The 25,011-nt window shown below is 39.3% G+C and overlaps 1 protein-coding gene across 9 annotated transcripts in view; it reads right to left on the bottom strand.

Annotated features, from left to right (window-relative positions):
- Window positions 1-25,011, bottom strand: part of DOCK9 (dedicator of cytokinesis 9) — a 271,464-nt gene that overhangs the window by 22,121 nt on the left and 224,332 nt on the right. For 5 of the 9 annotated variants that reach the window (XM_063103059.1, XM_063103061.1, XM_063103058.1 and 2 more), the window contains exons 39-45: window positions 18,894-19,009; window positions 12,541-12,678; window positions 12,231-12,413; window positions 10,524-10,637; window positions 10,188-10,403; window positions 8,636-8,693; window positions 6,191-6,297 (exon numbers count right to left, since the gene is read on the bottom strand). In XM_063103059.1, the coding sequence (XP_062959129.1) occupies window positions 6,191-6,297; window positions 8,636-8,693; window positions 10,188-10,403; window positions 10,524-10,637; window positions 12,231-12,413; window positions 12,541-12,678; window positions 18,894-19,009 (932 nt within the window). Of the gene's footprint in view, window positions 1-6,190; window positions 6,298-7,648; window positions 7,727-8,635; window positions 8,694-10,187; window positions 10,404-10,523; window positions 10,638-12,230; window positions 12,414-12,540; window positions 12,679-18,893; window positions 19,010-25,011 lie in introns of all 9 variants that reach the window. The other 4 variants (XM_063103055.1, XM_063103054.1, XM_063103057.1 and 1 more) reach the window with 1 other exon arrangement.

The following is a 25,011-nucleotide window of genomic DNA, read 5'->3' as shown; positions in this document are numbered from 1 at the left end:
TTCTATAAAAAGCGGAGTTAGTACAGATTTTACCCAATAGCAAACTAAAAATGGCTTTTCATAAAAAAAAAAGTTAAGTCCTAAAAGGAAAAAAAAAAAAAAGATAAGTTCTTCTCATGAAAGTAGAGCATCAATTACTGATCACCAAAGCTTAATTTGGTAAGATAAATTATTCAAGTTAATGTAAACTCTATACCTAGATGTTTACAGCTGGTGCATAAAGAAACAATTATATGACTAGAAATAACCAATAATCATAGTTAAGTTTGAGAGGCCATATGTCAATACATAATTATAGTCATAAAAACTAAGACATAGTAACTAAACATTGGAGCACATGTAAGTAATATTCCCAGAAGAAATTCTAGTTATTAATTTACTTTGAATTCTCAGCAATCAATGTACCTGAAAACCAGAACTAATCCAGACAACGGTCAGATAGTGATAATCTTGAAAGTTCGCTGTACAGAATACCTGATGGTTTTACCACCTTGTTTAAAATTTAAATGTCAAGATACTTTTTCTAAATTGTTGACATATGCAAAGAACTGTAAGTAATAACTGGTTGAGAAAAGAAAAAAACTCAATGAACTTTATGCATCTGGAAAACATACACATGGATGAATTTAAAGAAAATTACATTAAGTGAAATAAGCCAGGCACAGAAAGAGAAATACCACACCCTCACTCATAAGTGGGAGCTGAAAAAAGAGAAGAAAAAAGAAAAAGAAAAGAAAAGACATACATACATATATACATACCACAATAAAATGTTGAACTTTCAGAAGGAGAAAACAGACCTATAGTTACTGGAGGTGGGAAACTGGGAGGGAGAGGGAGGTTAGGAAGTAATAGGGTAAGGGACACAAAGAATAATTATGATTTGTAACAATTAACATTTTAATGATACTGATTTGATCATCACATACAGTATACAAATACTGATAGTCAGCTCTGTACCCCATAAATATGAGATATGTATAATAATAAAAAATAAATTTATAAAAGGAGGACAAATAAAAAAAAGGAAAGAAAGAAAAACCAAAAACAAAAAGATTTCACTGCACCAAGTTCATAAGCTATTGAAGAAGCTTTTAAAATGTAATTAGCCAGTCTCATTTTTAAGTGCGCCACACTGATGCAATTCAAGACAGTGAGCATCTGTTTGTGGAAACAGCACACTGATGCTGTGCATGTGCGTGTGTGCGTGCATGTGTGTACGTATGTGCGAGGGCATGCATGAACATGCCTGTATGAGCCTGTGTTTGTGCAGGGTGTTTTAAAACTCTTTGTTTAGATGCCATTTGCTCCACTTTAAGATTGATTAATTTAATTAGCCCTACTTATGAAGCTAGATGTTGTCTCTATTGTCTACAATTTGGGGATTACTGTAAGTGTGTGAGCTGGCTTGGGCAACAGCATACCATCATAGCATAATTCACGTTTCTATTAGACCATCGTTTCTCAACAGTTGAGGACCATTCGCATCAGAATAATCACCTGGGACACTTGTTAAAATACAGATTCCTGGGCCCCACACTCACCCAACTGAACTCAGGAATTGGGGTAAGTATGGGAATCTACATTTGTAACGGGAATCCAAGTAATTCCTAGGCACTCTAAAGTTTGAGGGAACCTGCACTAGGTTAGCCTCTCTGAGGCAAGTGTACCTCGCTTATATATCCCCAAGCCAGCACACGACACAGAGCTAGTCTACGGAATGAATCAACAGATGTCAATATCGACATTTCCAGGTCACAAAGAACTCAGACAACTCCTCATTTGTATTCTCAGGGACCATGGTTGAGGTGTTCCTCCTCAGTGGGAAGAAGGCATCAGAAGCACAGAGTCTGCTGTGGCAGGGACAACATCCTGCTCACCCTCCAGTCTCCAGCACCCAGTCCAGTGCCAAGGATGCCCAGTAAGTATTTGCAAAACGAAGCCAGGCAATATGTTCTGGTATCAGGCCAAGGCAGAAAATTTACACACATTTCACTGGCCAAGTTCCCTAGTCACTACTACTACTGTTTTGGAGAATCATTATAATAGTAAGGATACACTCTGTAACTTACATGGTTCTAAGAGCACTCTCAGTCAAGGAAAAGTGGATGGTTAGGTGGCACTACAGGGTTACAATAGCCAAGCTTCAATAAAACATAAATAGTAATCACTGAATGTGTTCTGTTGATACCTCTGTCTCCTGGGATGTTCTATGGACATAATCATTTGTCTGTTACTAGCAGTTTCTGAGTAGAAAGAATTTTGGCTAAGAAAAGCCAGAGATTTGCCTGGTTAAATTCATACAATGTTTATTATACTCAGTGGTGATTCTGTAATGGTGAGAGTTGTTCTGTAAAATAGTTTAGTGTGCTAGATACAGTCAAATCTTGTTATCTGAAGAAATAATGCTCTATAAAGTCACTGTGAATACCAAATTAGTGAATACTGGCACGCTTCCTAAGGAAAATGTAGGGTTAAGTTCCTGCAACCCTCTGGTTACATTTTCATCAATTGATCAATATATAATCTTGCTTCATGTGTGTTTCTTTTTAAAGAATACTGTTGCTTCATTAACACTAAATGACCAACAGCACTAGAACTCATGCTTGAACAAAGATCATGTAACACACGGAAGGCACATCGCAGAGCTCTTACGCTTCGGAACCCTAGGCAGCACATCAGCACTATACCTGGGGCCATTTTAAATGGCAAAATTTCCAACAAAAACCACAAAAATGTGAAAAACATGGCAGTAAACAGACAATGGAAAGGCTACATATTCGTAATATGACAGCTGAAACAAGAAGGCAGAGTGTGACTTTGCTTCACCTCTGCTGGGAACATGTGCTGAGTGGCTCAAGTTCGTTGCTGCTGTGCCCATATTCTGAATGAGTGCAGAAGCGCCATGAGTATTGATTTTGGGGTTACAAAGACATTTTAGCAAATAGGCAGATCATGAGGATTGACTGTAATTTCCACTTTCCCTTCTAGGTCCCCTCTTGGCCTTGTTCTCCCTTACTCTGTCCTCTGGGTGCCGACACATCAGAACTGCTGGCCTGCATGCTGGGCCCCCTGTCCTCTGGCTCCTGGCTGAGTTCAGGTCCCAGCAGGAGACTGGAGGGCATGAGGAGAGTGAAGGTGGGGATACTTGCTCCCTCCCTCCCAGCCAGGGTGCCATGCCTGAGTCCTTACTAAATCTCCCAGGTTCTGTCAGGTGTCCCCTCTACCTGGTTTCTCTCTCTCTCCCCCTTTACCCCTTAAGGTTAAGAGGTGAAATCTAGCAGCTGCTAGCCTTGGGGGTGCTGCAACATTCTTTGTTGGTTTCCCTAAACCCTCTCTGAACTTTTAAAAACATTCCCTTTATGAGAACTTCTTCAATTTCCCAAGCATGGCGCCGATGTCTTTCTAGGACCCTGGTACTATATCACTCAATGGTGGAGGATCTCAAAAATACATGGGCCACTGGAATTGTGACACCATAGGGAACTCAGAATCTTTCAATTTACACAGGCTCAGACATGTGAAACAAAATTGTAAATAGGAATTGGATGTCGTTTTCATCAAAAGCAGCTCGGAGGGAGTCTGCTCTTCAGAGTCAGGAAAGGTGGCATCGGTACCAACAAAAACTCATCTAAGGCTTGCTGCTAAGAAAATTGTGTATTTTTAGGTAGCTCTCCTAAAAAAATTCATTTTAGGAGAGCAACTAAGATATTTAATTATATCTAATAATGCAGATTAAAAGGGCAATGGTTTTTATTAAACCATTTTTTATTAAAAATATACATTATTTCTTGTCAGCTTTTCCCAAATCGCCTTCCTCTCTGGCAGTGATTTTCATCTTTCTTTTTTTCTTCAAACATCCTGGTAGCCAACACAAAAATATACGTGTCAATTTCTGTTTTCCTGTCTTTTAGAACGCATGTTATTCTTTGCACTCCCTGTTAGTTTCAATCTGGATGTGCAGATCTTGCTCAGGACTTTATAACCCCACTGTGCTACACGTTAAACATTACAGATCATCTTGTACTATGAGCCCTGTTAAAAATTTACCAATTTTATGCTTCAAGGACAGGGTGGCAGATCTATATTCTGAGAATTGCTGATAAAGCAATCCTTGTCATATGCTTAGTAATCACTTAGAGGGGGTGCCATTCACAGACATCCCTGACAATGTCTGCACTTGACTTCAAGGGCTAATTCCTTAGGCTCTAGTGACCATTTCTGCCTATTACTAAGTCAGATGAGCAAACTTGAGCTTCATTTTATTATTCCTGTGGGATAGGTTACTGGGAAGTGTTTACTCTCAAAGCTTTAATTGTTCTTGGCATCACTGCTTTCTTTATCTAATTCCAAACAGAATGGTTACCTCTGGAGATCTGACATGGCACAGGGGTGCAAATGTGATTTCTGCAAGGAGACAATGTAGTCATGCCTCTTCCCAGGGAAAAACCCAGTCAAAATCCACCATGAAGTGAGTTTAAAGCCCACAGCATGTGGGCCTTGTTTCTTCCATGACAGGTTCCATGCTTGAGAGTAAAAAGTAAAAAATTAGCACCTGCACAGGTATTTGGAGGCGGAGATACAGCAGAATTATTAATGCCAAGTAATAACCAACCTGATTTTTTTCCCCTAGGATACTTGGAAAATTTTATTTATTGCGGTTAAAATTATTTTAATATTTAAACGTGAAGTGCACTCAATGTATTATCTTTTATCATGTTTAATTTCTAATTTTAAAGGCGAGTTGGGACTAGACAGTATACAAGAGGGGTTCTTAAACTTTTTGAGCTTAAGATCCATTTATATATCTTAAAAATTATCGAGGACCCCAAAGAACTTTTGTTTATATGGACATTCTCACTCCATAGTTACAATATTAGAAATGGAAACTAGAAAAAAATGTAAAGTGATTTATTTGTTAATTTAATTAAAACGATAAACCTATGACGTGTTTTAACAAAAATAACATTTTTCAGTGAAAAACTAATAGTATTTTCAAAAAAAAACGAGAGAAGAGTAGCATTGTTTTACATTTTTGCAACTCTCCTTGCTGTCTGAGTTTGTAGGAGAAACTGGTATTCTCATACCTTCTGCATTCAATATGTCTGATATGTTGTTTGGGTTGATGTACGAGCTCCAGCCTCACACAGACATTCAGTTGGAAAAGTAAAGGCCTCAAAGATTTCCTGAAAGGGCTCCAAGACCACATTTTGAGAAATACTGATTTATGGACTGGTTAATGTCATGGAGAATGTTTGTAATGGGCCCTCCTTACTGGCATGAAAATGGTTAAAAGCCATAATATTGACTGTATGCCACCACACCATGGTCCTGTGAGTCAAGATAAAACAAGTAAAACAGGCAGAAGATATTTACTCCTTTCTCTGTTCTTTCTCTCCACATGGACAACTTCATTTTTCCTTAAAAGATGGGCAAGATTAAAGAGCTTCCCCATGACTGTTTCATTCTGCTCTGGGTTGTGGGGAGGCCGGGACACATGAAGAATGCTTCTGGCAGATACTCACAGAAAAGGAAATACAGTGCATGCAAGCAGAAAACTGGCATTTATTCAGATTTCTAGCTTTATCTTAAAACTCTCTAGTTGCAGATAAGTGGCTACAAGGCTATCACATTTTGGCAAGAAACTTGCAGAAATTGCTACAGTGATCTCATGTCAAACTTTCTGGTCGCTGTGGAGGGCTGGGTGTCCCTGTGGAGGGATAGGATGTACCTCAGAACCTGGGCCCACAAGTGGGAGCAGGAACTGGGGCCCTAAACAACTGCTCTGGCCACATGCCAGTCTGGCCTCTCACAGCTTCCAGGGCTGCACCACAGGGGAGCTGTCCAGTGCTGGAGGCACTAATTTAAAAGTCAGATTAAAACAGCAATAAAATTCAAGAACCAGAGAAATGAATTGCTAGAGAGAATGAGACACTATATGGTCCATATATTCGACCTTTTAGCAGCCTCACTTCATCATGAACCAGCCCCTTAAACCCTCTTTTTAGAGTAAAGGAGGCATTCCTAGAAAGGGGAATAGCAGAAGCTGCTGCTGCTTTGTTTTGGTTGTCTGGAGCCATTTTAGTTAGAGCTGAGCAGGGAGGAAAGCCCTGGGGTGAGTCCCCAGCAGGGCAGAGAGCAGGCTCCAAGACGCCATGCGCTGGTAAATCTGCTGGCATCGAGCACTCACCTCGTTGAAGTGGACATCCTGCATTCCCACGTCTTCCATCATGGAGGCCTCCTCATCGATATTGGGGGTGATGACCCTGAAGGCCGTGCACCCTTGTCTAAACATGCCTACGAATGGAGAGAGCAGGGGTGAGAGTCAGAGTCAGTAACCTGAACATGGGGACCCTCGAGGCTTTCACCTGCCCCGAGTGTCTCTGTGTTGAATGAAATAACCAATTCTGAAGCCTCTGCTGGGTCGGGCCAGCACTCACATGGGAACTGGGGCTACTGTGTGCTTTTCTTCATTCACTTCCTCACCTCCCTCACTTTTTCTTTTTCTCATCCCTTTATTTTTCACCCACCTTTATTAAAATGTATGCAATCTTTAAATAAACTGTAAATAAGCTGAGAACTAAATATCGAATCAAATTAATAGTGAAATAATAATAAATGAAAATGATTTGGTAAGGTGACCCATCCTCAGATACCAAGAACAACGGAGAAACCAAAATCAATGAAAGAGAAATATATGACTCAAAAATAACTGTTTCCTTCAAGCTGTCATCTCACCCACCCTTGCCAGGGAATAACCCATAACTTAGACTAGAATTCCCTTCTCCTTCCTGAGGCAGTCTATGAGACCAAGATGGAACTCAACAGCCACAGCTGCGAGCTGAGAGGCTGCCTTAGCTGGTTCCCACGCCAGCTCCCTAGGGGGTGAGGAGAGGCCTTTACCTCCACGCAACTGAGAGAGCACGAATACTTCAGGGGCCTAGGAACTCTAATTCTCTCAGGGGAAATGGTATAAGCTTGGAGGAAGGATCAATGTCTGGGAGAAGGATAAATTCCTTAACAATTTAAGTCAGTTGGACAATGTCAGCTGTGCAAAATGCTCAAGTGAAGGAGGACTGGAAATGTTTGCTATTCTATTTTGAGATGCCTGTTCACAATAAAACAGAACAGAAGTCAAAACTTGAATTGAGACCTCTCACATTTTGAGGAAAAGAGGAACATAGAGTATTTTGAAATCGGGCCTTGAAAAAGTAGATCCTGAAGTCAGAGATTTTTCTGCTGCACATTAGTCTGGGTTTCCAAGCCATTCCTGGGTTATCTAGCATCTCTGCCACTGTTATAGTTGAGCCTTGCTTTTGTTACGTTGCATGGAAACAAAAGAGTCCCCAATGAAAAGCGTTAATTTAGGAACTTGAGGATGCATTAATGTATAAAAAATAAAATTATAAAAGCCAACCACTCGGGTTTCAGGCTACAGAGTACATTTAAACATAGAACTCAGCTCCAGTGGAATAGTAAAAATGGTGGCCAAAGTGCTTTCCTCTCAGTGCCCAGAGAAACAGAGGAAAAGAAAGGAGGGAAGGAGAGCAAAGTCTGTCCATGCAAAGACAAAACGGAAAATCCTCACACCACTGATGTGAACAGAGCAGATGGGGACCCCTGGGGGCTGGGCCGACCCTCCGCTCACCTCCCCGGCTCCTCCTCTGGCAGGTACTATGGCTGTAGGGGAAGAGGGGTGGCTCCCTCCGGAGTGCTATGTCCGCTTCTAAACATGAGGAAATGTATCACCTGATCAAAGGTCTCAACAGGAAACAGAGCTACTATTAAGTGAACATGGAGCCCTTCTTTAATTTCTTCACTTTTGGGCTCTGATGCATGACAAACCCAGACTCCCTTAAATTCCATTCCAAATAGCCAGCTTTACCAGAAACATACATTTCATGGCCTCAGCATCTGTGACTTTACAATATTTCTCACTTTGTAAATATACCCCTCAGTTGCCCAGATCTGATGCTGCTGTCCTTTAGTATTGTATGTGCAGACTATCTAAGAACCTCAGTACTGCAAAAACAAAAACAACTGGTTGGAGATGTGCTGATTTTGAAATGGAAATGAGCAACTGGTATTTAACCAAAAGGAACCCGTGAAAGAAACCATGGCCCCGTAACATAGGAATGAATGTACGATGCACAAATGAAGCATCAATTCTTGCCTCTCTCCTTCCACTGGGAGGCATGGTTTCTACCAGCAAAGCTGCCTTCTCATACAATAAAGCCAAGTGGGCTGCGTTCCAGAAAATGCTGTCTGATAATCTCCCATTACAACTGTCTTTTGAGTGATAAATAGTTCCAATGGGAACTATCTTAAGAGAAAATAAAATCTTCTCAGCTCTAGATTGGCTGGTCAGGGAAACCCAGATGCAAAGTTCATTAACTAGTTTTTATAGAATGCAGCTATCAATAAGAGGTTACACAACAACATGCCATCTACTTTTCTTTTTATTGGCATTTCTGCTGTCAAGCAAATGTCATGTCAGGGAATAAAGCAATGAATATACTTCACATACACACAAATCTTCCCCACCTCTGAATCTTCCTGATGGCCCCCACTTGCCTCTGCTGCTTTGTACAGTATTACATTCATTTCACAACAAAACACAGGAATAATTCCTTACCTTTCCGTGTGAGATATTCTGCCACCAGGGCTGTTACATGGACATAGCACATTGCTGCCTATAACAAAAGACATTTGCCTCAGAGCCATCCTTCATAACAGCATGTCATAATGCTCACAAACAGATGGAAATCGAAGGGATGCACGTACTTATATTAGCTTTCAAGGAATCAACTAGTGTTTCTAACAGCTGATGTCTTACCTTTTAAAAAAGGTAGATCACTCATATAAACTGAAATTTTGAATTAATTGGGAATTGAGGAAAATGCCAGTAAATTTGTAAGGCTCATTCCCATTTAGAATTATTGAATTTTAATGTAAAAGATAAAAATAGCATTTTTTCACTATACCTACTATTTCTGCATCATTTCTCTTAAAAGAATTCTTTTTCCTTTGAAAAAGACTGAAAAAAAAGTCTGACTGTTTGAAAGAAAGGTGTATTCCTTCCTAGATTCTGAGAGAATGGCTCAAAATTTCAGGTGATAATATATTTTTCTCTCAACTTAAAATAAGATGAAGCTGTAATGTTTTCCAAACAGAATTCTAAATAAAAATCCTGATTCAATTTTAAATGGATAATATTATAAATACCTTAAAATGAAAAATAAATTCTGTTCACCAAGTTGCCATGATGTAATAAAAATCAAAGACAGCTGTTAGACATGAACCCACTGTGAGGTTCTAACACATGAGGCTCTGTTGACTTCAGTTGGGTGGCTGCCACTGTGTGGTATCCTCATCCAGGGCCTCACCCCGAGCTAGCCAACACACAACCACAGAGGCTGCTTGACACCCATGTGTGAGTAAATACATGTCAGTAGTGGAGCACGCACTCTGACCTGTGCCTCCCACGCATAGAGAAGAGTCTGCTAGAGAGTTAGAGTTATACACTGTCCAGTCCTGAGAGGCAGTGTTCACACCTTCCACCTCCCTTCCCATAGTGCATGCCAGGATGGTATACACCAAACAGGTACATGCACAGGTTTACTGAGCAGGCACACAATACCAGATATGGCTAGAGCACCAAGACATCTTATAAATTAGCTGCCTGGAGCCCACACACCCAATCCCAGCCATGCTGTGATCTAATATTGAAACATGTCAGCTCTGTACAGAAGGAAACACTTGAATATCTACTGTATCCACAAAAGGAAATGGACTACCTCAAAAAGGAGAAAGCAATATCTGGTCATTACTTTAATAATAGGAAAAAATAATTTTATCACACAACAGCTGAATTTTAGAACTAGAGAAGAGTTTTGATGCAGAAACTGATAGGTACTTTAATTAGCAGGCAACTATACAAATATGCATATTTTAGGAGCTTTCAAACAATGTTTTTCATGACAGAAACAACTCCTTACAATTTGTTCTAAATTATTAATATGCTCAGTAACTATGAAGTCACCCTGAGCCTAATACTGTTTAAAGTATAGTGTATTTTTATTTGGCTTCTTTTGATTCATGGGACAATATTCCTCAAAACTGGCTTCTTTTGTGAGTGGGGCATAACTGTTTCTCTCAAATCTCAGACCAAGAGGCTGGCAGGCTACCTCTGAGAGATCCCCGTTTTTCACATGGATCCTGGCCATGCTGTCGAGCCACGTCTTCCTGAGCTCAGGAGTGCTGGCGTAGGACTTGGCCAGACTGTACTGGAGGTCCACCAGCATCTCTGGGTCATTCTCATGCTCCTTCATCTGGGCAGTGGCCATCAGAACCGTGCGTATCCTTTTGGTCAAGTCCTTCACATCGGAGGCAAAGCTGGTGTGCTACAACCAAAAAGGAAGAAGGAAGGAAGGACATGTGGCTTTCATCTCCTTTCTGCCTGTCCACATGCATGCCAGGGAGAGTATCAGGGGTGAAGACTAAAATGGGACTGGGCCACCCACCTTGATGAGCCGGTCACTGTTGGCACAGTTGTTGATGATAGACAAGGACTGCTGGAATCTGGTTCCCCCAATGCCAACAACATCTGCTATCAGCTGGCTGACAGAAATAATGACCTGAGAAATACAGAAATGTCAGCAAATCAATTCACCTTCAAATGACCACCCAGGTTCAGCCTGAGGATGTGCCTGAGCATGGGGCAAAGGTGGGGTGCTTCAAGCAGGAATCACTCCAGTGCAGAAAATGAAGTCTGACTTATTTTTTTTTCCTTTCAAGAATTATTCCAGAAGGTGATTTTGCTATCCTTAAAGAATTTTGTTTGCAAAGCAAAATGCTAAATCAGGAGAGTGTAGAACATGGAGAATCAGATTAGTATCACTTGGATAGTTACTTACCTGCTACCTTCTCTAATTAGAAAGGAGACAATATCTACCTCCTTAGTTTTTGGTTTGAACTCATATGTAGTAAATATTCAGTAAGTAGACTGTCCTTTGCATTTTTGATGAGAACATGTACATATTAACTATGGAACAGCGGGTCTGTTTTTGGCCTATGAATAATAGCATTGCCTTTATCCAGTTGCTCTAACAAAAACATGGAGGCCAGCCTTATTTCCTCTTCTTTTACTATACCCAGGTCTAGTCGCTAAGTACTATCAACTCAATCTCCTCTTCCTTCTAACCTCACCACCCCTGGTCCAGGACACCATCCTCTCTGTCCCAGATTTTACAACAGTCTCCCTAGCTGAGGTCTAGACTCCCCCCTATCTATTCTCAATATTGGAGTCAAGGAGATCCCTCCAAATATGCAATGATTTGGATATGCAACACTGTCCTCCTCAACTCATTCTCACTCACATTGTTAAATCCACAATAAGGAACTTCTCCAGTTTCCATTTCCCATGGTGCATCCATAGGCTGGAACATGCTTGCCACTCTTCAACTGCTAACCCCTATTCATCCTTCACTTCTGGGAAGCCTCTCCTGGTCCCCAGGGCCCCCAGCCAGAAACCCCTCCTGGTGCTCTCAAGTTCCTCTATGATAGCACTGGTAACACTGCACTATAAGAGTTTCTGAGTTTTCTGTGACCTCCATTAGATTGTACACTCCATGAGGGCCAGAAGAGGGTTCTATTTTGTTCATGGCTGTATCCATGAATGATAGCACAATGTATGCAGGCAATAAATATCATTTCAAAAAAAGCAATAAATGCAGAGATGGAGAAGGGACTCCTATTATTATATGTAGAAAAAGAGAGTCTACGCAAATAAGATTTGTCATTATCTTGCCTGGTTCTAAGAGAAAAGAACTTAGGATGTTTTAACTCTGGAGAGACAGCAGATTTGTCAGTAGATGGAAGACAGAAAAGAATCACTTTGGGCTTTTTGTTTCCCATCTAAGATGTTTACTATGAAACATCCTCACATAGGTTCTAATATTTCTTGATTCAATAGAATTTCAGTCAGTGCAATATTGATTCAATATTTAAATGTAAATTTACCAATAGAAACACATCTTGGGCCCAGATGTTACAGTACAGAAGCATGAAATAAACCAAGCTAGTAAATGTAACTTCCCAATTTTCCATCTTGGGGCCAGATCTTGCAGTATTTATGATAAGGTAAACCGGTAAATGTGATACTACAAGTTTTCCTGCTAAAACAGGATTCAACAGAGTAAATTGGTATTGGAAAGCTAAACTACACGCACTTGCAAATGTGTCCGGACAAAGGACTTCTTTCCAGTGTAGTCAAAATTGTTCCGCATCAGGAAGTAGAGAAGCTGGGAGGCCTCAGTCCTGATGGAGCTCAGTTTGGAGTTACAGCACTTGAGAATCTCATAGCACAGAGCAGCACACATGTCTGCTCTCCCTTCATAGAACGTTGAGGGAAACTAGAAGGAACACAAGGGAGAAGATCAACCACAAAAAGGTTAGTGCTTGGTAATGTTGCCTAACTCCAGGTGGAAGGAGGAAAACAAATGGCAATCAATTACACCCTTCACTGATGAAGCAACTTACCTTATAAATCAAGGATCTTAAGGCAGTGAAGACATTTTTTAAAGCTATTTCAGATTGATGTTTTTGAAGAAAACACAGGTAGACGTCAAAAACTTTTTTCATGAGAGGATTATGTCCATGGTCAGCCAAGAGCTGGTTCTTAAAACACAGTGACAGCTTCATTAGTAGGACACCCCAGACACTTTTATACAATTTTCAGACTCAAAGACTACATTTTCCAAGCATTAAGACAACTTATAGTTTAAACAAACTCTGCCATACATCCTCTTAGAAAGCACAAATTTTTTTGTGGAACAAATAAATCTATCAATAAATTTATGCTTTGCTTCCCAGCAAACTATCATACAGGACCACTGCTGCTTAGTACTGACTAGACTTCTATTTATTTACTTATTTTCACTCTACACAAGCAACTGATACAGAGGTGATATTTGTAACATCTTAATTCAAACAGAGAAGTGCCATTACAGGTGTTAGCTAATTAATGGGCAAGAAAAAACAGACTTGAGGTATATGAAACACGTCCTCTAAAACAGGGAGTGCTCCCCAGCCTTCTCAGGCACTCTGCTAAGCTATCAATAATCAGACAGTTTGGTACAGTGGAAAACAGACAGGCTTTGGTCAGATACCACTTACCACATACACAAATTTGCACATGTAAACTGAGTCTCAGCACTGTCATGTGTGAAATAGCAATCCTAAAACTGACCCGCACAGCTACTATGAAGACTTGAGATCAAGTGGAGAAAGTGTCTGATGCATATTTGGTCTAGCTCAGTAAGTGGAAGTTAGTAGGATTTTAACATTTCATAGATTTTACTTATCAAAGAAAACAGGAGGATCACAATTAATTGCTTCCAATCATCCTTCAAGATTCCCTCACGTCAGTAGGAAATTCACTCTAATTAAACACTCTGGAAGGCTGATTGGCTAAAACTCCCATCCACTGCTGAATACGCATAGCAGACAGGGGCGCAGCTGGGCAAGAAGCCCACCTGGAGCTGCATGTCCTAACGTGCGCAGCCTTGCAGAGCACTCTACCTTCAAATACATACAAGCATCTCTGCACAAAGGTGTGTGTTTGCAGAGGATACATATGTGCATTTTGCACAAGCAGGCAAAAATGACTGTAATCAAAAAAGTGTCAGAGGCTGGTATCTTGAACCAATCTTACAATTTGGCCAAGTGAACAGAGATAACTTATGTCCATATAATTCTGCTACACACCAAATTATGGTTGGAGTCTCAGAGCAAGATTTGCCTTATGTTAATGCCAAAGAGAAACTTTTACTCAAAAAATAAATTTTGTTTTTTTAGGTTCAGTGAGTCACAGATGTATCCCAGCTGGTAGAACACCTGGAATTCACAATGACTTTTATATAGAAATACTGAAATACCAAATTGAATTCCATCATGTGGAAGAGTAGCAATTTAATGAGCAGGAAATGTGACTAATTAAATGAATATAACATAATTCTCAACCATGAGCAGCTGTTCAAAAAAAAAAAGATTCTTACCAGTGTTGGGGAACTGCTTACATGTTTTGCTGTTTGTGAATACTATTTTTTCCAGAAGCCATAGTTTGAAAGTCTCACTTTTCACATTGCATTTACCTTCCTAATTATGGCTGGATTCAAGTTTAGGGTGAATCTGGAAGTGAGCTTTCACTTTCTTAGCACTCCCTGCTGAAGCTATCCAGGAGAGATGTTTCCTACAAAAATTGCCAAGACCCCTAGTCCTGCTGTCTGAATTGACCCTTGTTTCTAAGTTCTTACTACTTGAGTTACATTTCTCCTTCTTTCACTCTCTCTGATCAAGGCTTTTGCTTCCCATTTTCTGGATTTGGTCCTCCTGGGCTCTGATCTCAAAATTTGCTCACAGGAATGGAGTTCAAACTTATTTGCATTAAGATATAAATAATTTCTAATTTAAAGGGGTAAAGGACCTTTCATTCTAGACACATCCCAGTTTACCAACTACCTTCATTTTCCAATCAATTTTCTTCCCTCTTTCTCTCTGTGGCTCGCTGTTGCTCTCCCATTAATTCGAAAGTAATATGAGTATACACTAAATGAAAACTTTTTGTTGAACAATCAGAAAAGCCCACGGGGGGGGGGGGGGAGGGAGGAAAGCAAAAATCACTCTTCACTCAGAAATAACTACAGATAACAATGCAGTGTATCTCATTTCTACCTTTTTATCCCTATAGACTCTCACTGAGGATGAGAAATTTTTATTTAGGAAATGAAATGTGACATCAGAATAATATAAAGGTGATGGAGTTTGGAAGTGCTGTCCTCACCAAAACTCATGTGGAAATTTGATCCCCAATGTGGCAGTGTTGGAAACTGAGTCATAGGGGCGGACTCCTCATGAATGGATTAATGCTCTCCCTGGGGGAGAGGGGATTAATGAGTGAGATCTCACTCTATTAGTTCCCACAAGAGCTTGTTGTTTAAAAGACCCTGGCACCTCCTCCTTCTCTCTCTCTCTCTCTTTCTCTCTCTCTCTCACATCTTCTCACCATGTGATCTGCTTGTACCCACGAGCTTCCTGCCACTTTCCGCCATGAGTAGAAGCAGCCTGAGACCCATGCTAGATGCAGCTGTCCCAGAATTGTAAGCCAAATAAACCTCTTTTCCTTATAAATCACCCAGTTGCAGGTAGTCTGTTATAGCAACACAAAACAGACTAATACAAAAGGCGTGACATATTTCTAGCAATAAAGTGGAGGCTAATTCTCCAGGAAGGGTCTGACATGGATTCAGGTTCAACTGTTCAATGCAGTCTCTAACGGTGCTTAACCCAGGAAATGGTGCTTTCAGGGAATGAACACTCAATATCAGTAATTTCTAAAGGTCCAGGAATACAGAGGAAAACAAACTTAAATCTTGGGTGCCAAAATGAGATATCTGGAATGAAGTTATTTAAGACAGCAAAGTCTTCCCGAGGCATATGGCCTTTTATTGAGACATTGATTTAAAAATAATTTAAAAATTCAGGCTGGAAAAGAGCTGTTTCAGTTGAATATGCTTGCCAATCACTAAGGTGATCTAAACCTCATGTGTCTTTGTAGACCTGACTCATGGTCCTGTAAACCAGATCACAAAGTCCCTAGCAAGACTCTGATTAAGTACACCTCAGCCTTTTAGTTCCTATTGCTTCTTATAATTATGTATTAGTTCTCCTCATGCAGTTCAAATCAAGAAAAGACACTAAATGGAATTGCTAAAAATACATTTTCAGATTAAATTTGTGAACATATTAAAAAAATCATAAAATAGTTAAAGGCAAACAATGGTTTGGGATTGTGCTAATAACAGACACTGTAAAGTAGCTGCAGAAGAACCATATTTTTCTGCATGTAACTAACCCAGTTTACGACACACACCCTTTTATGTATTAAATGAGATTACATATGTGAAAAGGCCTAGCACTATACTCGGCACCTGGTAAGTACTTGGCAATTTTCTTTCTTTCTCTGTATGAGAGATCATTCAAATACCTTGATATTCACTTAATTCAGCTCATCTCTCTCTCCTCTCTCTCTCTCTCTCATATACACACACCTGACTTAATTTTAGAACAAGGCCTTTTGGACAGGCCAGTTGTAGAGTGATCTTGGGCAAATTTCCTAATCTGTCTCAGCCTTGATTTCTTTATCTGTAAAATGTGGGCAAATTAGATCTACTAGGTGGAGCTGTTGTGATTAATGCCTGAGGCACAGAAGGCAAGAAGCTAATATAATAATAACCACCACCACCACCAAAATTCAGGACTTAAATCTTTTCAAACATTTTATCTTATTAAGAAATTAATTTCTGGATTGTTTTTGGCAACTTATTAGATGTAATCAATTAAGAGAGTCAGGGCTGGCCAGTTAGCTCAGGTGGTTAAAGTGCAGCCTAATAATCCTAAGGTCATGGGTTCAGATCCCCCTACCAGCCAGCTGCAAAAAAAAAAAAAAAAAAAAAAAGTCAGTAATGTCATGGCTACATCTGGAAAGGTATTTCTTGCACAGAATTATGTCAGCTAATTCAATATTATAATTTTTCTGATATGCTCCAACTGATGCCTCAGCTGAGTAAATATTTGCAAAGGAAGATCCCAGTGGCTTCTGTGCCAGTGGGCCTCATGTACCTGGGAATCTAAGCTAGCTAAGCCTGCCGTCCCAATATCCAGTGGCCCAATATCCAGTAATGCCACAGGGTGCACCATACACTTGCCCATCTTCCCCTTTTTGGGGGGTGCTGAGCTTTAAACATCAAACACTTCTGCACACAGGCATATGAATTTTGAAAAGACTACCTCAGCTCTAAAGCTCAATCTTCCCTGGGCATCTCAGGGTTTAGACCCTTTATCATAGGACCAGAGAGGAGTGAACACAGGGAACAGTGCTCGCTGTTAAACTAGAGTTAACATTTGAGCTCCTACTATGTTCCATTCCCAAGGTGGATGCTTTTGGATTCATCACAACAACCCATTCAAACCTCAACCTTATAGAGTAGGCATAATTGCCATATTTTAGGTAAGGAAATAAGGACGAAGAGATATTAAGTAGGCCCAGCCCAAGGCTGAAAAGCTGGCTAATGGAGCTGGAATTTAAAGCCAATGGCATGTCCACATACAGGCTGCCTCCAAGTGTACTTAGTGTAATAGTGTAAAGAGTGTAGAACCTATTTTTCCATTCTTACCAATGAGAAATCTTAGGTCCAAAGATATCAAGCAATTTTCCCAAAGACATTCAGTCCATGAATGTCAAAATCAGCTTTCAATCAGAACTTCAGATGCTGTTTCTTTCTCAGGAGTCAGAACCTACCTGATGGCCAGACATTTGGAGATCTGCAAACCTTGACAAATACTCTTCTTTGATCTTAAGCAAGCAATATAAAGAGGGCTGCATAAGAAGTGCAGGCTATTCAGTAAGGAAACTGTCACCATTCCCATGGGTGTGCTTGGGCTGCTTGTGGCCTCACCTCGTACCCCTGATGCCAGCTCCACACCTGCTCTACAGCTCCAGGATCTCCTGCTTATTTAAGTGGTGGGGCGCAGGCAGAAAGGGAAAGATAGTGCTGCAACTGCTATTCTGAACTTAAGGATTCATGCTTAGCACCTGATACAGGTGTGCACAGCCAAATATTCACATTCAAAACCTTCACTGCCTATTTACCTAATAATTTCTAATTAAAGATATTCCAAAAGAAAACAGAAAGAGGTTCTAAAACTTCTTTTACGGTTCTAGTAGAACCATGGTTCTCAAGCTGTGGTACTCAGGTCTCCTACCCAGAGTTTCTGCTTCAGTAGGTCTGGGGTGGGCCCTAAGAATCTGCATTACTAACAAGTTCCCGGGGGCTACCACTGCTGCATGGCTAGACACCACACTCAGAGCCACTACAGCAGAGGCTACTGCCTCCATACTCTTTCCATTAGGGTTTGTATTTCCTCATCTCTCAACTGGATTCCTAGTAATGAGGTTTCACAGGGACATGAGTGGCATGGCTGGTAAGGAAAATAAAGGCATAGATAACAAAGTGACATCATAGCAGGGTAACTGTTTTCACTCTCCCTAGTAAAGAAATGTGCTTTATAAGTAGTGAAAATAAGTAAAAAAGAGAATGACTTTGGTTATATTTCCCAAATACTCTTGCAAATAAACATACTGTTTCAATATTCACAGCATATTAGCACTAATTCAATTTCCCCTTTCTACGCTAGAAATGGAAGTAATCATTTAGCAAAAGAATAGAAACTGTCAGGTTCCTAAAAACAAAAGAGTGGCTGAAGAGTCCATCTCTACTTACTTGAATATTACTTGCTAAAACTTAAATAAGAAAAAAGAAAAAGAAAAAAAACTTTCCTAAAATGCTTTTATTGTTTAATTTGGCAGCAGATAAAAAAATTTTAAAAGATGAATGTGTTTGTATGTATTGCTCCTCTCTCTACAGGTAGCTAATTTTAACTGCTACAACATTTGGATATGTTTAAAGATATTCAAGGCAGAAGTGCCTGATAGGTTCCCATATTTATCCTCCTCAAGGGTTTGCAAAGCCATGTCTCCTCTGGCAAATGATTTCTTCTAGCCCAGAGTTAACTGCCTCCAGAGACTATGTTTCCACCATTTCCAAGCACAGGGTACATGCTGACCACTTAAGCTTTATTATATTTCAGAGAATTTCACTCATTTACTGTGGAATGGTTTCATGAAGGGAATTTAAGGATTTACGATTTTCTTCCTGAGGCAAAAACAGTTGCTGAAGTAAAAATACAACACAGTAAGTCTGTGCTGGTTGAGCTTAATAAGCAGAATTAATTTAAAAGGTAAAACTGGCCATGAGCAGTTGTTCAGTACAAACCTTAAATGCCAATGTAAATAGAGAGAGAGTGTCCAGAGCTGTAAGGCAAACTTCAGTAGCAATGTTGGCTTCGAGTAATGACTGGTGAAGAACATCTGCATCCGAGTGGCCATAGCCTGCATGAATCGTAACACAAGATTACTGCCCTGTGGTTCAGACAGCAAGGCTGGCAGGATGGGAGAGGCACAGTCAACTTTTGATTACTTAGAGAAGGCCCACTCCAGGGCCTTGTCTCCTGTTTGCCTTTTTTGGGGGGGACCGGGGGGAATATTAATAATGTTTCCATTATAACTCCTTTTCAATTCTGGATGGGCAATAACCAGAGCAAACATTTATTGTGTGCTTGCTGTGTGCCAGCCATGATTCTATGAACTTTACGTGAATTATCTCATTTAATCCGCCAACAGCCCTATGAAGTATATATATTATTGAGCCCTTTTTGCAGATGAGACAGAAGCACAGAAAGGTTAAGCAACTTGTCTAAAGTCACACAGGTAGTAAACAGTGGAGTCAGGACATGCATCAAGACAGACGTCAATCAATTCAACTACCTGACTCAGCTCTCAGAAGAGTGGGAATGCTGAGGGAAGTTGAGATTTCTGAAGCTTCCCAGGTATACAGAAGCAGCATCACAGCACAGGGGTTAAGAAAATGAGACTGAGATCAGGCTGCTGGTCCCTGAATCCAGCTCTGCCACCTCCTAGCTGTGTGACCTTGGGCAAGTCATTTGACCTCTTCATACCTCAGTTTCCTCATCTGTAGAATGGGGATAGTAACAGTATCTACCTCAAAGGGTTGTGGTGAGGATTAAATTTGTTAATATTTGTGAAGCTCTTAGAATAGCGCCTGGCATATAGTGAGTGCTATAAAAGTGTTAAGTCAATAACACCAAGATCTGTATTATCAGCCAGAATCATAAATGATAATCAAGAGTTGACTGAACTGCTAACAGTATTCTACTTGCTTAAATAAAAAGCATAAAAGCCAATATGTCTGAAAGAAATGTTTAAGAAAAGGAAAGAACTTGAAGAATATGTCATTTTAGCTTAACCATACATAATTTAAATATAAACAGAAATCTTCTATATGTGACTGCAAAATCAATTTAATACTGATATAAATGCAGTTTGACATACAATTTGAGATATTAAATTATGAAATGGTATGCATTAGCAGAAATACATGTAGAGATGTGAAGATGTTACAGTATTGAACTAGATTACAAAGAAAGATGGCAATATAATAAAACACCATGTAATGTCTTTCTCTAAGGAGCAAAATAAATCAACATTTATTACTTAGGTAATTTCCTTAATACTCCAGAGAAGAAGACATTATGTATATAGATCAGGAAAATTAAGTACAGAAAATGTAGGGAACTTTCTTGAGACAAGTAATGGGAAAAAACCACAATCTACACTCCAAATTCCTTATCCAGGTTACTGTATCATATACATATCATTAGGAGAAAAGAAAGTAACTAGCATGACATCATTCTGATTTAAATAAATGTCAGAATTATAGAATGGTTTTAAAAGGCTACAAAGAAAAGCTTTTTAAAGCTACAGAAGAGCTTTTAAAAATGAAATAAAAACACTATGTTTTCACATAATTCTGCTTTGCTTTTAAAAAGGTGGTTCTGAGGTTTTATGTCTGTGGATCACGCTACTTTCACTCCACAACTCAGCCGGTATCTCTCTTTAGTGAGAATACATTTGGCACCATGCTAGTTCCATTTCCTTTTATTTTTGCTTTTTGGGTGAGAAATCTCTCAGAGGAAAGAAAGGTGGATATTCTGGAGTACTAATATTAATTGTACTGCCATTACATAAGCCAAGGCATTACTTCATGTGGTGAGGTTTGTTTTGTGAGATACAGACAATGAAAGAGGAAAACAGATTGATGATTATTGTTAAAGTGATCACAAACTATGGTAAGATGAAAAAAAAAAAAAATACAACACCTGTTATAAGACCAACCAAAATTATCACACGGGCCAAAAGGACCCTTTATTGAGGGCTGCCATTTCCCCTAAATGAGTTTTAGTCTGTGTTAAACTTTAACAAGGAATTTACTTTGGTGATTATTTTAATTTCTTTCTCTACACAGAACTCTCCTTTTCTCTTTCAACATAACCTAACCTATTGATCAGTGTATCCAGGTGATCATTATAGATGACATGGCCTACACACTAAAGAAATCACTCAGAATGTACCTACGCCTGGCTGAAAGCCTGGAACAAGTAAAGAGTTAGAATTTGGTGATGTTGTTTTAAAAATATATATAATCAATGGGCTATGCTAATTAAGATATTGTGTAATTATGTATACACATATGGAAACATAATGACAAAATTTCTCCGAGTTATTACACCACCCATAAAACACTACACCATCTATAATCTCCTTTAAAGTAAAAGTCAGATTCAAATAGAAATCTGACTGCCTTTGTCTGAGTCATATAGGAATCTCAAAGAAATGGTCCTTTTAGCCACAATTTGTTACACTTTGCTTTTCTTTAACTGTTTGATCTTAAAAATCAGCAGGATTCCTGAGCTAGTGTTATTTTTAAAAAATCCCTAAAAATAAAGAGCAGCACAGAGAGGTTGTCCCAATTACAGAGACTGGAGACCACATACTCAAGGCCCGGGAACAAAGCTGTGCATAAGGGAAGACTTTAATCAACAGACACCACATTACAGACCAACAAGGGAAAATGAAACCGAGCTAGTAAACCCAAGAAGGGGGCCTTAAGAGCCAGAGAAATTTCTTAAATTAAGGGTCAACAACTTTTTGAAAGAGGATTAAGCTGATTCTGACTCAAGCAAGGAAGGAGTGTGATGTAAACCACACCGATTTCCACTAGGGAGCAGTGGTGCCTTGGAGCATCTGCACAGATTCCCTCCATCCTTGCTGGTTGTGGGCAGCTGGGTAGGACTTTTCCATGGATGTGTCAACTTTGGCATACAGGCTATGGGCTGCTTTAGAGTCACTGCTCAAATTTACACAGTTTTTATTCTATTGTCACCCTGACAAAAGACTTATTCTAAAACCCCAAATCTTTTAAACATTCAGGGGCCAAGGATAAGATTTTCCCCAGTTATATCATCTGCCATGTTTAGATTTAATTAACTTAATCTGTTTTATAAATTCACATTACCTGAATTGCTCAACTTAATAATGCTGACTACAACTGTAAACTTTTCCTCCCACCCTCCTGTGACACACGTGGTAGGCAGGACAGAAGGCTGACCCACGGCCACACGCCTTTTCTGAACATCAGAGCACATTTGGGGTAGAAGAGTAAGAGATACATATTCTCCATTTTGACAGCTGCCTTTACCCCTTTATGAAACCAAAAATCTTGTTTTTGTTTTTACTTTTTTCCTCTAGCTCATTAATATGAATTCAGAATAAGTTTTTTGAGAAAATATAAATAATGAATGATGAGGAATCTTCTTGCTAAAAGAATCCCCCAAAGGTAGAAGACCTAGCTTCCTAGAGATATTAATTTATGATATTAATATTTACTAAGTGCAAATATTTATGCAAAATATCAAACTGATCAATCTTTACCTAATCCACTACTCATTTGTATCCCACTTTTATTGCTAAAAAGGTTTACCTCACAGATGGGCAAGGAGTAGAGAGTAGAATAAGGAATAATATTCCAAGGCAAAAATTATGTGATTTGATATTTGACCTCTGATTCACACACAAAGAAAATAAATATACTCAGAAGGATTTGTGGACATAATCTACAACCTAAGAGTTTATACTTTAGAAACTGGGTATCATGCTGTCAGCTTTCTCTTCTCTGTAGAATACCTCAACTTAATATTTAGCTGTGTCTGAAAATGGTACGTAGTATGAGACATAGCCCCAAACTGTTAAAACCCTTGGCTTAAGCATGCCATACACTTTAAGTCCTCTTTAAAGATATTCAAAATGACTGACTTTAAATGAGCACTGTACCAGATTTTCTCAATTCTGAGACTCCATCAATTCTAAGAAGCACCAAATCAATGACAGAACTACCGTATTAGATATAATATGGAAGATACACCCTGATTTCAGACATGCTAGAAAATGTGCAAAAATGTGACTCAAAATCAAGGAAACATCTCAGAATCAAGGAAATGTGGATTTATAAACAAACATTTCATTTACTATCTTGAGTATATACATTTATAGCATCCACGCACATTTTACCCAATTTAAAAGATGTATTATGCATGTTTTGAAACTTTTGAAAAATATTAATTTTAATTCAGAGATGCATGCACTATCTGTATCTTTCATATTAATTCAATATTATGTACAGTAAAGGAACTTAATAATCACCTATATTCATATTCTTATTTAATTTCAGAGCTAAAAGGGGCCTCACAAGTCACGCCATTCAACTCCTTATGTGATGCTTGAGTGACCTGGACAATATCCACAACAGGTCCTCCTCCAGTCTCTGTTTTCATACCTCCAGCTACAAGTGCCTGCTCTAGCTTTACTGGCAGCTCAGCACATGTCACTCATGGGCATTTCAGTTAGAAAACGCTTCCCAATGCCTGAAATCAAATTCTCTGATCTTAAACTGCCTCTCTATTGAAATATATAAAGTACATGTTTTCTTCACATGTTCCTTCTTCTTAGCTGGCTTTCCCCCATATCATACCAATGGGAAATATAAATTATCATGCAAATAAATTTAATATATTCCTAGAACATATAACATGAAAGTAAATACAAAGTGTTATTTTACATATTTTGCAAATGTATCACTTATTTGAAAACATGTTTCAGTTAGTTTTCCCCTCATAATGTGGTTTATATAATTTACATGTAGTTATCACTCTTGATTTCCCCCCCATAGCATGGTTTATTTGAAATATTCCACCTGTAGCTATCACTCTCAATTTGTCATCTGATGCAAATCTCCTCTACTGATACACGATGAGTACAAGTTACACTAAATAGATCAATGTCTAAATGTTCTAAAGATTTACTTTTCATATACAAGGGCAATGACCCAAGTAACAAAACTGCCCTTAAGAGTGTTTTTCAAATAGTTGACTATCTGGGCACAGTGAGATTTGTCATTTTCATTGTTTCCTACCAAAAGTAAAGAGTAAAGATAAATCCTTGCTACAGTTACTTGTGTAGCTCACACAGTCTTTTCCCATGTCCTACTATTCATGGGTGATAGGGACAGCCTGGGGGACAATGTGGACAGAACTACAAAGTATTAAGTTTCTCATCGTCCTCGGCTGCTCCCTGCTGGTCAAGCAGAGGTCTGACAAAGCCACTCCTCCAACAGAAAGAGAAGAAGTAATGCAGAATATAGGGACACTTCCTATTTTTATTCTTTTCTGAAATAAATTCATCTTAGATTTTGGGGTATTCCTGGCAATTCTATCACATATTGAATCTACGTTATATTGGTTGGTCCAATACAAGGTATTGTATTCCTTACTAAATAGAATTTTTAAAAAACAGATATATATGGACACAAATTTCCCATAAAATACCTAGGTACAGATATAAACAAACATGTATGTATATATACATATACATGTTCACACACATACACATGTATACATACATTGTACACTTCCTTCTCTTTGCGGTTATTGACTGAGTTGATGGTTTGGAGCTCAAAGAGCTAGCAGAGGGAAAGGCTGAAGGCACTCAAATACATAATCAAAATTAGAGATGTAAACACAGACTGAGTTCTAGGAGAAGATGCAATGGACTTAGGAGATATCACAACCAATTCGGGATGAGCAGGAATTGTAGGAACACAGGTGAGGGCTAAAAGAATCAGCTACACACTGTTTATTGGCAAAGCAGGAGGAAATGTGACTGAGGATGGTATGCCACTGAAAACTGAAGAAAGCAAAAATGAGAGAACAGAAGAGGGAGGCAGGCAGGAAAAGCAGAACGCTCAGGGGTTAGCAGGAAGAGATCACGGAAATCAACTGTGTTAACAGGACAGCTTTTGGCAGCAGCACATGGCCAGCTGTCTCTTTCCTCCAATTCAAGTCACCACCACAAAACCCATTTGTAGTGGGAGAAACTGCTGCAGTCTGAGTGGATTAAGGTTATTTCTTCATGTGTTGATC

Source organism: Cynocephalus volans, chromosome 7, assembly GCF_027409185.1.
Source record: "Cynocephalus volans isolate mCynVol1 chromosome 7, mCynVol1.pri, whole genome shotgun sequence".
Classification (NCBI taxonomy): Eukaryota; Metazoa; Chordata; class Mammalia; order Dermoptera; family Cynocephalidae; genus Cynocephalus; species Cynocephalus volans.
This window is presented reverse-complemented; position numbering and strand designations above follow the sequence as displayed.